At 41.2% G+C, this 12305-nt stretch overlaps 2 protein-coding genes across 5 annotated transcripts in view; one reads left to right on the forward strand and one right to left on the reverse strand.

The window, feature by feature from the left end:
• Positions 1–7020, reverse strand: part of BRCA2 (BRCA2 DNA repair associated) — a 46270-nt gene extending 39250 nt beyond the window's left edge. Inside the window, 4 exon segments of the mRNA XM_032496330.1 lie at positions 213–321; positions 3798–4022; positions 6085–6190; positions 6883–7020. Of these exon segments, the coding sequence (XP_032352221.1) occupies positions 213–321; positions 3798–4022; positions 6085–6151 (401 nt within the window). The 5' untranslated portion in view covers positions 6152–6190; positions 6883–7020.
• A 1424-nt stretch (positions 7021–8444) lies between these two features.
• ZAR1L (zygote arrest 1 like) overlaps positions 8445–12305 on the forward strand; it is a 40382-nt gene continuing 36521 nt past the window's right edge. For 3 of the 4 annotated variants that reach the window (XR_004325726.1, XR_004325727.1, XM_032496337.1), the window contains exons 1-3: positions 8445–9620; positions 10174–10266; positions 11839–11913. Coding sequence is in view for 1 of the 4 variants with exons in the window: in XM_032496337.1 (XP_032352228.1) it covers positions 8877–9620; positions 10174–10266; positions 11839–11913 (912 nt within the window). In the remaining 3 variants the exon portion in view is untranslated. The remainder of the gene's footprint in view (positions 9621–10173; positions 10267–11838; positions 11914–12305) is intronic. The other variant, XR_004325728.1, reaches the window with a different exon arrangement.

A 12305-nucleotide genomic window follows, 5' to 3' on the forward strand; every position in this document is an offset into this window, starting at 1 on the left:
CAGAAAAACCAGTGAATTCAACAAGAAAAACAAAGTAAACGTTTCCAATGTAAAAATTATTGTATTAAAAAATGCAACCTAAAAGGAAATTATCCTCTACCAGGCTCTGAGGCAAGATGTTACCATGGAAATTAGACTCATTCCTACAAAACAAATATCACATTTAGGAAAATGTTTCATTTAAGTATTTTAATGTAATAACTTTATCATACCTTTCACTAAGACAAGAATTTGGAGGTGGGCTGGTAACATCATTTGCTTGATCCACTTTGGCCTTCATTGTGCAAAAACTTTTATGTTTACTATTGGTAACATCCTTTCCTGAAACAGTACAATAATTCAGTGAGGATATATATGTTCTGGATTGTAAATTTTCATTCTCTGGAAGTATTTAAAAACAAAAAGTCTCATCCATACTGGGAAGGAAGATGCATGGGGAATTCAGTCTGAATTGGTTTTTCAGTTTGCTGACTCCTTTCAAAAAAGGGATGTCTCAAAGGATGTCTGTCCCAATTCAACAGCCATATGCAGCATATAATATGAATAAGATATCTTGAGTGATGCAGTGAATCTATTGTGTATGATACTGCAGTTGGTAGATACACGACATTACACATTTGCCAAAATCCATAAACTGTACAAAGAGTGAACCCTAATGTAAACACAGGACTTTAGTTAATAATAAAGCATTAATACTGGCTCATCAATAAAAAGAATGCAAAAGAACAGGAACTGTAAAAAATAAAAAAGTAAAAAAATGAACCAGGCAAAACCAAGTTCATCCCCAAATAAGTATTTCCCGAATAATTTAAGAATCTCGTAAAGCTGAATGATGTTGAAGATAAACTCATATGATTTTATGCAAAAGGAAGGACTGCTAAGAAGAAGAAATAGCACATTTCCTCATGTGATTTTAAGGATAACTTAAAAAAATTAACGTATTAGATGTTAGAATTGAACTAAGAAGGTTAAAAAACAGCTCAAGTCTTATTCTTCCATTTCTAATACTGAATTTAAAGTAAACTTAGAAGCAAAAGGTCTCAGGAGACTATAGTCAACAGAATATTTATGCACTATAATCTTAAAAAAGTCAACTCCTCAGCAGTGAGTCCAGAGTGCCTTATTAATTTGTTCCTGTCCTTTCCTGGTTATACATCGACCATTCCCAGCAGGTTAATATTAGAGAATGAACCACTGATTCTAGGTATGTCTTTCAAGATTCTGTAGATTCAGTATAAGCTAGTTTATGGAGCTCTTCCTGACCACTAAGATAGATGGCTGTTCCCTTTACTGTGCCCACAATGTAGTACTTTGTTGTTGTTGTTTTTTTATATAAACATTTTTTTATTGAGTTATAGTCATTTTACAATGTTGTGTCCACAATGAGGTACTTTGTACATGCTCCTATTATAACATATACCAACCAGTATATTTACATATTTTCTCCCATGTAAGACTGAGTTCCTAGAGGTCAAAGGCCATCTTATTCATGTTTGTATCCTTAATACCAAGCAAGCTGCCAGGCACAAAGTAAGCATGGGTCATTTGTTGAATCAGTGATTCCCTTTTCTGTGTTCTCTTCCACATTTCATCTGCTAAATATTCTCTATGTCTTCATCCGAGGCCTCATCATAATCAATTTTCTCACCCTATATGATGACTTTCTCACCTTCCAAGCAGACAGTTGATTCCTACAGCTTTCTCTCCTACCTGTATTCTTTCTATAGTTTTAGTCTTGTATTCTCAAAAGCCCTCAGGACATCTCCACCTTCACATCCCACTACTGTCTCAAACTGCAGCCCAAACCTCAATTTACTTCTTTTTTCAATCCTTTCAAACCTTTTCCCTCTCAAACCTCCTTTCCTCCCAGTGCTTACAATTTCTAGGAATGTCACCACTGCATTCTTATTCATGCCCCAAACCTGTGATTTGATCCTTTCTTTTGACTCCTCCACATCTAGGCTAATACAGGGTCCTGTAGTTCCTATCTTCCACATCCACTTTCACTACCATTAACTCTAATTCAGGCACTTGCCCCCTATCACCTGGGCCACTCTATGTCTCCTGATTCATCTCTCTGCCCCCAGGCTTCTCGATCTATAAGAATCACCCAATTAGTTTAAAATGTACAGTGATGACCTCCATGCCCAGAGATTCTAATTTAACAGTTGCTCAGTAGTGCCTGGAATCTTCCTTTTCAGTCAGCACTTCAGAAGATTCTAATGGTCCAGGCATCACATTTTGAAAAACATATCTCCAAAGACTGCTGCCAGATTATTAGGCTTTCTACGCAAAATAAATATTCATTTATTCTACAAATACTTACTGAATACACACTATGTATACATTAGGTATCCAATAACATACAAGAAAATATTTGCCCATTACCTACATCTGCTTTGGATGTGCATTTTCTAATACGAGTTTCCTCTTTCATAGCACTTATCACTCTACAAATGCTTATGTAAGTCTCCTTCACTAGAAGCTAAGTGAGTGCAACAGGGACTACTTCCCAGAAGCAGAGAGGTAAGTCAAGATCTGAAAGATGAGTGTCATTCAGCTAGACGAGGGAGTAGGAGGGAGTAAGTTAGTTCTGGGCAGGCGTAACATAACAGTGTGTTAAGAGCCACAGAGCATGGTGGTTTCAAAAAGAAATTCCAGTATGAATGAAGAGTAAATTGAGGGTGGATGGGAAGAGGAATATGGCAAAATGAGGCAAGAGTTATGAGGGAACAGATTATAAAGGACCTTGTAGAGCATATTAAGGATCTGGATTTTATCATGAGGGCAAAGGGAGGTAATCAAAGGTTTGAAGCAGGAAGTAGCACAATTAAATTTGCATGTGATTTCTCTGCTCAACAACCTATCGAATAAATTCAATTTCTTTAGCCTGGCATTCAATGCCTGCCTCTACATCTGCTCTTTTCAGCCTTAGGTTGTTTATGGGTCCCTTTCAGACATGTAACACCCCAAACAGTCTGAATTACTTGCTGTTCTCTTAACAAACTACATAATCCTCATGTTTTTCCCTCTGCCTAGAATACTCACTCTACTCCATCTTCAAATTTCTGAATCTCATCTCTTCTTCGAGGTTTAATTCAACTGAATCATTCTCTAATTCCCCCAATACTATTTATGCTTTCTTTACTCTTAACTCTCAATACAGTTTTTGTCCTTTTCTTTTGGCATGTACCACATTCAACCTTAGACTATCCTTTACCTGTGTACTGCTAATTTCTCCTTACTAGACAGTAATACTCCAAAGAAAGGGAGAGTATGTTACTTAAATCAAGCAGGTAATAAATATTTGAATGAATATATAATCTTAGTGTGTAGTAAACTGCAAGCATCTGGCACATAGGCCAGGGAAAGTGATAGCAAATCAAAAGACATTTACAGCAACTGTTAAAACTAATCTCTGTCCTCTGTGATAGCCTGCAGAAATACAGTTTAGTTTAACATCAAAACAAGTCCTGTGTGTGTGTGTGTGTGTGTTTTTTTTTGTATAGGAAAGATATAATTTAGCAAATCTCAGTAGGCAGGATATATTAATCAAAGGAAGAAGGAAAACACTTATTAAGTACCTACATAGTTTGATTTAATCCAAACCTAGGTATTATTTTCATCATTTCCACTTTTCAAGTGGGGAAAGTATGGCCAGAGAGGTTGACTTGACCAAATTAACACAGTTAACAACAGAGCTGGGGTTTTTAACACAGTTTTGTCTGAATGACTAGTTCACGTTTTTGTCTAGTCAACCACATCACATCACTTACCTAAATCTAATCTGAATTTACCTTGCTCTTTTAAAGGAGATTGGTACAGTGGCAGAGTTGGACCTTGCTCTTTGAATATTATTGGAGTTGAAGCCAAATGATGATAAGGTTTCCTCTGTGGTGTTTTAAATAGGTTTGGTTCATAACTGCTGATTTTATATTCTGATTCTTCTGAAGGTTCAGAATTGTAGGGTGGAGCTTCTGAAGAAAGTTCTTCAAACCAATTAAGGCTTATTGGTCCTAAGTCTGTAAGAAAAATAAAAATCTCATCTCAGTTTTAATCAGTGACACAATAAAATCCATGAGCCAGGAAAGATTATGATAAAGAAAAGGATGCTTCAGATTTTGACTGTGGATTACTTTTAAGGCATACCAATTAAACAAGACCATTAATCTGTTCTCTTTTGAATCTGTAGTAAGGTGTAACAAGAGTTTACAAAAATTGCAAGGGGTTATTAGCAATATTAGCTCTTCTAAAATTTTCTTTTATATTCACAAGTCAGAAACAAAACTCATCCATAATAAGAATACATTCCACAGATCCAATTCAAATAATTATCAACACTACAAAAGCAGATGTGACAAATCTACAGGTACAAGAAACATGTAGACTCACAAATAAAATGGAATAAATAGATTCTCTGTTAATGACAAAATTTCTCCTATAATCTATCCACCCTTAAAATAGTGGTTCTCAAAGTGTGGTCTGTGTACCATTTGAGGGGAAGGTCCCCAAGATCCTTTCAAGAGAAATAGTCAAAACTGTTTTCATAGTATTAGGCATCATTTGTCTTTTTCACGATGTTGATATTTGCACCACTGGTGGGTAAAACTTTAAAAGATAGCTTTGCATGAGTCAAGGCAGTGGCAAAAAACTGTACTAGTCATTGTATCCTTTGTTATCATTACTTGTTAAAAAAAAAACAACCAAAAAAATCAAAAACAAAAAGCAAGTTTAACTTAAAGTGTCCTTAACGAAGCAGCAAAAGTTAGTTTTATCAAAGCCTAACCCTTGAGTACATCTTTTTAATATTCTGTAACAAAATAGAAAGCATGCATGAAGCATTTCTGCATATTTAAGTACAACAGTTGTCTAGAAAAGCACTCATCACAAGTTGTTGACTGAATTAGTATTTTTTTCATGGAAAGCCATTTTTACTAGAAAGAACAACAAAGTTATTCTGAGTTGGATGATTTAGCAGACATTTTCTCAAAAATGACTGAAGTGGGCCTGTTACTGCAAGGAAAAGAACAGTTTGTTGCCAATGATAAAATGTGAGCTTTCAAATGAGAATCAGAATTTTGTTAAACTTTATCAGCCCCTGTGAGCTTGACATTTTCCCAAACTTAAAAGACTTTTCTGATGAGATCAGTGAATTAAACAATGTGATTTTTAAATCATGTCTAATGCAATGTGTCAATATATGGAATATCTTGTGTAATTCAGAACATCAATATTTTTCAAATAATCTATGCATGGATGAAAGATTTATTCAAGGTGCAAGAAAAACTAATTGAATTTAATGTAACAAGAGCATGAAAAATTCATTACATGGTTTCAGATTCCACACTGCAACTTCTAAGAAACTACCACTTGTCTTAAGTATCAAAGAAAAATACCCACAATTAACTGAAGGCTAAAAAAACACTCCTTTTTCTAACTACATTGCTGTGTGAGGTTGGGTTTTCTTCATATACTTTTTACCAAAATACCTTTAACAGATTAAATGCAGAAATGGGTATGAGAATCCAACTATCTTCTACTAAGTAATATTATAGAGAACTGTAAATTTTTAAAATAATACCACTCCTCTCACTTCTTTTTGAAGTTATTTTTCATAAAAATGTTATTCATGTTACTATGCAATGTTCTGTTATTAAGTAAAATAATAATTTTTTTTTAAGTTCTTAGTTTTAATTTCTAATATGGTATCCTACATAAACAAAAGCTCTTTGAGGTCCCCTATCATTTTAAGAGTGTAAGGAGTACTGAGACCAAAAAGTGACAACTTCTGCTATCACATCACCAATGCTTCTGACTTTCTAGAACTTCTCTGCTTTTAAAAACAACTCTTCTGCTAATCAAGGGGCCAGCCAGCTCTTTATCCACTGTGGGGTCTGTACTTACCATTTGGTTAACTGCAAAGGATTATTTTTCTTAACTAATTTGACTCTACAGAGCACAGTTTATGGTGTAAACAAAAACGAGAAGTACTGTATTCTTTTCAGCAAACATGCACAATTACACATTTTTCTGAAAACATTTTTCTCAATGTAATTGCTCAATTTATATAACATCTGTCAATACCTGCTTTGTTGCATCGCGTCTTAAAAATTTCAAAAAAAGTTGGCCTCTCTTTGCATCCAATAGGCATTTTTATCTACAATATTACTCCAACGTTTGGTAAATGAGTCTGCAAAAGAGAACACCAAAATACACTTCACAGGGATGCAGTCCTTGTTAAGAGACTCTGGTAAAATCGGAAGCGGATAAAGTTGCCTAAACTAACATTGTTTATTTACCTCGGTCCCGTTTTGGGGACAAGTACCGAACTCACCGCGATGAAGGGCGCATTCTGTATTTGTGCCGTCCAAATAAAGCAGCCACTAGCCACTTTAAGCATTTGAAATGTGGCTAGTATGACTCAAGAACAGAATTTTTTGTTATTTAAACTCTAAGTAGCTATCTCGTCACTCGTGGCTGCGCAGTTAGCGACGGCTATTAGATGAACATCGTTTGACAATCGCCAATCAATAAATCTCCGTAACACAGCAATTACCTGGGAACTAAATAAGGCAGGCACTGTGTGCCACAGGCTATAAAACATTCTCCAAAATAGCAATATTCCCTCAAAGTAACTTTATCGTGTTTCCAACGAAGTAAATTTCAGATCGGGGCATCTGGGACCGGCGGCGCCCAGTTGGGCCATGGAGTCCCCGGGAAGGGGCGGGGCTCGAACCTCCGGCTGTCCCTTTCCCCTGTCGGCGTGGGGCTGGAAGGGACCACCGAGCGCCGGAGGCCGCGGCTCCCACCCAGCCTGAGATGCGCTCCCCGCCGCCTGAGACCGCGGAAGGCTGGCCAGTCTCCACCCCTGCCGCCACTAACCGCCTTCGGAGGTGCAGCTCTTTGGGGCCAGAGTAGGCTGACAAATGCCGCGCCGGACTGGGATCAGAAATCTGACCCCTCAGGCTCCTTTTCGCGGTGGCCCACCTCCCCAGACAACCCCAAGGCGCCGAGCCCCGGCAGCCCCGCCTCCGCCCCCTGGGTTTCGGACGCTCCCGCCAAAAGCCCGCTCGGGCCACGTCACGCGATGACGCCATGACGCGGGCACGCTGCGCGCGCGCGCCACCCGGAAGTCAGGCTCTGGCCGGGCGGGACCCGCCTCTCCTTGTGGCAAAAGCCAATCCTTGTTCAGCTGCCTGACCGTCAGTCACGAGCCGCTAAGGAGCGCGCTGGGGCGCTTGTTCTCTTCTCCTGAGGCTTCAGAGTACCAGGCCGCGCTGCTTGGAGGGACCACGCCCTGTGTATACGCCCCAGCTTGATCCCCTTCACAGTACTTTTACGCCCTTCTCTCTGCTCCGTCTCACGTTTGGATGACACTGCCTGGGGTCTTTGAAAGGTCTTTGTTCTGTGCAAAGAAGGTGCGTGCCCTAAAGTGGGCAGACGTTAGAAAGCCCCCAAGTGGCCCGTGGTTGTGGAGGACCCCTTTCCCAGCTTTGTGCTCCCTGTAGAGTGGAAGGGGCTGAGTTTCAAAGCCAGAGGAACTTTAGCTGCTAGTCCGCGTGTTGCTCTTAGGCAGCAGGTTTCCAAGACCTCTGAGCCGGTGTCCCTGCTTGAAAAATTGTGGAACCCACCTTAAGTCTCCTACAGTGTTAGCTCCTTCCCTCTGCAGGCTTCCGTAGTATCCTTGGCATTCCTGGGGCACCCTGTTTTGTGCCAGACTTCCCCTCCAAACTGCCCGGGAAGACGGCAGTCTCATCATTCGCAAGATCGGTGATATGCCTAGCACAAGGCTTCACTCAGGTTTATTGTGTGACCTAGAAAGCCTTCAGCTGGATTCTGGAGGTGAGGGTGGGTCATGGGCCTTGCTGTTTCCAGAAGGCTCTTGAGCAGTAAACAGAGGAGGCATCTTGGATTAGCAAAAGGGTGGCCTCTACTTAGTTCCTTAGGTGTCATTTTAGTTTGTTCATAATCCTTAGCTGTAGTAGGAAGCCTTACCAATATTGATAAATACCAAAGCTTTTGATCACCTAGGTCTAAATAGTGAAGAAACACAGGCCTGTAACCCTTACCCAATAACAGCTATAACTTGATGAACACCTACGTGTTATTCTGCTTTGTGCTTTATAAGCAATATCACATTTAATCTTATAATAATTTTATAAATTGGTTAGTATTGTCAGATGGGGAAACTGAATCACCTAGTTAAGTAAGTTGCCTGGTAAACAAGGCTCAGGTTTCAATTCAAGTCTGGGAGACTTCAGATACTTAACTATCCTGCAATTAAATCTGCATTTACCTTCTAAATCAGAACTATTTGCTTTTCTCCCCTACTTTTTTGGGGGGGAGAGGGGTCCTCACTAGAGTGGGCTAATGTGAACCGTTGACATGTCATATAACCCTCTGAAAAGCATTTTTTTTTTCATTATATGCACCATCCCCCCACCCCCCATAACTTAATGCAACTTGCTCCTGTGTTCAGGTTTTTTACATTAATTAGCTTGGCTATAATACACTTTCTTCCTTGTACTCATTCTTCTAGGGTGGCAGTTCGAATAATTTACTGCTTGTATTCCATATACAAAACAGGATCTCTAAATGTTAAGTCATTATGGTAATAAATTAATGAATTGCTAATTAAAGTATGTGTGTGAATAAGAAGCTAAATGAAAAACAGCTTTGAAAAAAGATTCAGGAGCAGTGAATTGAAGAGGCAGGGAAGAGCAATTAAGGGTCAGGTGGCAATTAGACCTCTGTTGGTAGGGAGATCCCTTCCCCCCTCCAATTAGGATAATAGGCAGCAGCACCCATCAGAATCTGAAATAAATGGAGAAGCTCGGGATAAGCCTGAACCAACTTGATCTGGAGAAAGGGGGCGGATGAAGGTGGAAGGCAAAACAAGGACACAAACAAACTACTCTGGGATACTGCGCTGCGCCTGGGCGCCCGGTGGGCGAATGGAGCGCTTCGTCCGTGTTCCCTACGGTTTGTACCCGGGCTATGGCAACACGCTGCCTTTGGGCCAGCCTGGACTCTCTGAACACAAACAGCCCGACTGGGGGCAAAACAACGGTCCCCCCGCTTTCCTGGCCAGACCGGGGCTGCTGGTGCCCTCGAACGCCCCTGACTACTACGTGGACCCTTACAAGAGGGCCCAGCTTAAGGCCATTCTCTCCCAGATGAACCCCAGCCTGAGCCTACGGCTATGCAAGGCCAACACCAAGGAGGTGGGCGTGCAGGTGAGCCCGCGGGTGGACAAGTCCGTCCAGTGCTCTCTGGGGCCTCGCACCCTGCGCAGCCGCTCCCCCTGGGGCAGCCTAGGTCACAAGCCTCCCATGTTAGCCTGGGGAGTCTATTCGCCAGTGATGGGCCACAGGGGCTTGGTGCGGCTGCGGAAGGATGGGGAAGACGAGGAGAGGAAGGCGCTTTCGGGTCCTGCGGAGGCCAGCCAGCCGCAGCAGCAGCCGCCGCCTCCACCAACGCCAAGGGCGGAGGAGGACCCCCGCGAGGAACTGCAGCCGCGGGAGGAGTTGGTGGGGGAAGATGCCTCGAGTCCCCGGGAAGGGAAGGGCAAGCAAGCCCAGGGAGACGCCGGCCCTCCGCTCCGGAAATCCAACTTTCAGGTAAGGTTCCTCTCCCCTCGCCTCAGCCCTCTGCGGGTCCTACCCTCTCTTTTCCTCTTTTTCCGTTTCTGGGGCGATAAAAGTAGAATCTTTTCTGCCTTCTCCCCTTTATTTGATGAAGGAGAGGAAGATCAGAAAACATGTATTTTACAAGTACTGTGTTATGTAACTTTTTGATAAAGTAGGGTGCTGACCTTAAGCCTGTAAAAACTAAAGTTTGGGAACCATAGTATCGGGAATGAGGAGACGAAGATGGGTTTCAGGTTTGTGAAATACGTCATGAGATCTTCATTTTGTGCAGATGGGGCTAGCGGCCTTGGGGAAAATAGATTGGAAAAATGTGAGAACAGCAGGAAGCGTTCCAGAGTAACCAGCCCTTGAGACTTGAGACGCTTAGTTAGTGGAGTGACCTTGAGAAGAGCAACGAATGAGGTTAAGGAGATTTCTTGTTTTTGGGGGTTTTTTCCCCCCTTATACAAAGTCACAAGGAAAGAGGGATCTGGCTTTTTCCCACCCTCTCAAGTAGTAAAAAACTTTTCCTCCTGATTTGCAGTTTTTAGAACCAAAATACGGCTATTTTCACTGCAAAGATTGTAAGACCAGATGGGAGAGTGCTTACGTGTGGTGCATTTCTGGAACTAATAAGGTAAGTAAAAGTGAGTGGGTCACGGGAGAAGGATGGGACAGCACAGATGCTAAATGGAGGAAGAATGTTTGCTAACGGAACATGACGGTAGTGCTCTGTCAGTCATCTTGGCATCCTTAATGCCAGGCACGGAGTTGGTGCTCATTGAATGTTAGAGTTGAACTGAATTGGACTGTCCCCATCAGCTCTTGAGGTTCCTGAACTGTATCCCGGTGTTATATTTGTTTTGGTAGCTCCTGTCGTACAAAATGTTGGGTAATTTGGATGAACGCTTGCTCTTGTGTACATTGGGACTTCCTATAATTACTTTTTAGTTGATATATTTTCAACAGGTCCTTAGCTGGGCCTTAGCTCTGGAAAATTTCCACTGTCTGTCCACAAGGTGGGGCAATAAAAGAAATAATGTATTGTAAAAGTTAGACTTGTTTAAGCTAAGCAGTCCCTCCCCCCCAACCCCCATTTTGATTTAGTCATAAATATATTAAGATTGGGAAAGAGTTCACATTCTGCATTTCCAGATTTTCCTAACAGTCAGACTCTGGTCATTAAACACTCATTTCAACGTGAGAGCCGGTAGGCAGGGGCTGAGCAGCTCTCTCCTTCTCCTGGGTGTGGGCGGATCATTTTGTTACAATCTACACCTGGTCTATCTCATTACCTTGTGCAAGCATTTGAGTTCAAGTCTCCTGTGTGGCTGCATTTTAGATACTGTTTTTCTGGCTTAAGGGCTGTAGAGGGAGAGGGCAAGGAAGCATGCTAAGGCCTGAATGATAACTGGATTTTTTTCACTAGCCATTTACTAGTCATTGGAGGTGAACAGATTTTTAAACTAAAATTACTTTCCTTCTCCTGCCAGAAGGAAAACAGGGGATTTAATCCAAACAATAGTACTAGGATACAAAGAACAAGACATAGAACTAATCCTGAAGAAATTTATTCTGATAGTAGTAACGCAGACAAAACAAGGTTTGGCAGTAGCTGCATTGGCACCTGTGGCGTGGAAGTGTATGGAAATGCTACAGGAGGGGGACGATTAACCCTCTCAGAGGGAAGGCATCGTGATGTCCAAGCACGGCTTTAAAGGTTTTTAAGTAGGAGGAGTTCACCAAGTTGAGTAAGGGAGGAAAAGTGCACAAGAAAATGCCCACAGCCTAAAAATCACATGTACTGGTAGGTAACTGTAAGTAATTTGAAGTTCAAGTGGGGAAACACTGAAAAAACTGAAAAGGTACAGGCAAATAGACTGGGACAAAAAGTCAGGGATCCTGCCTGCGCAATGAATACAATTATACTAGGTACTTCCCACTGAAGACTTTTACTATGGTACTTTGTGGACATTATTGGGTAATTGTCAGAATTTTAGAAAAAGGAGGTGGTATTAATCTCGATTTTACAGGTAAGGAAAATGAGGTTCAGAGAATAAAGAAAAAGTGACTGGTAGCACTAGAAGAGCCTAAGACCTCAGGGCAAAAGCAAGCTGGGCAAAGGCAAGATACAAGGTGGAGGAATGGATTGCTTAACTGGGAGCCTAGGGTACATATAAGCTTGTATAAAAGACAAATTTCTCTCTAGGTTTATTTCAAACAACTCTGTTGCAAATGCCAAAAGAGTTTTAACCCTTACCGGGTAGAAGCAATCCAGTGCCAGGTAAGCAAATAGAATATTTCCATTGGGTCTACAATGTTTCCATTCTTAAGCATGAAGGTTCTGTGGCAAATGTTAGGATTTGATAGCCTTGGATATTTGTATATGAGTGTTAGGTTTTCTATATGTTTGAATTTTTATGTTTTAGAAAAGAAAGCGTAAATTCTAGGTTTTTTGAGGACGAGGGAGATTTACTCTTAAGTTGCCTTATGGGGTGTGTTTATGTATGGGGTGTGTGAGTTTTTCCTCAAACACCCTGGGTATACTTTGGATGTAATAAATTTAATAGGTAACCTTTATTAAGCCTTCACTATGTGCCAGCCTTGGGTCTAAGTGCTTTGCATAGTCTCCTGTAATCTAACCTTTGATGTAGGTGTTATCCCCATGATACAGAC

The sequence above is a fragment of the Camelus ferus genome, chromosome 14 (genome assembly GCF_009834535.1).
Source record: "Camelus ferus isolate YT-003-E chromosome 14, BCGSAC_Cfer_1.0, whole genome shotgun sequence".
Taxonomy (NCBI): domain Eukaryota; kingdom Metazoa; phylum Chordata; class Mammalia; order Artiodactyla; family Camelidae; genus Camelus; species Camelus ferus.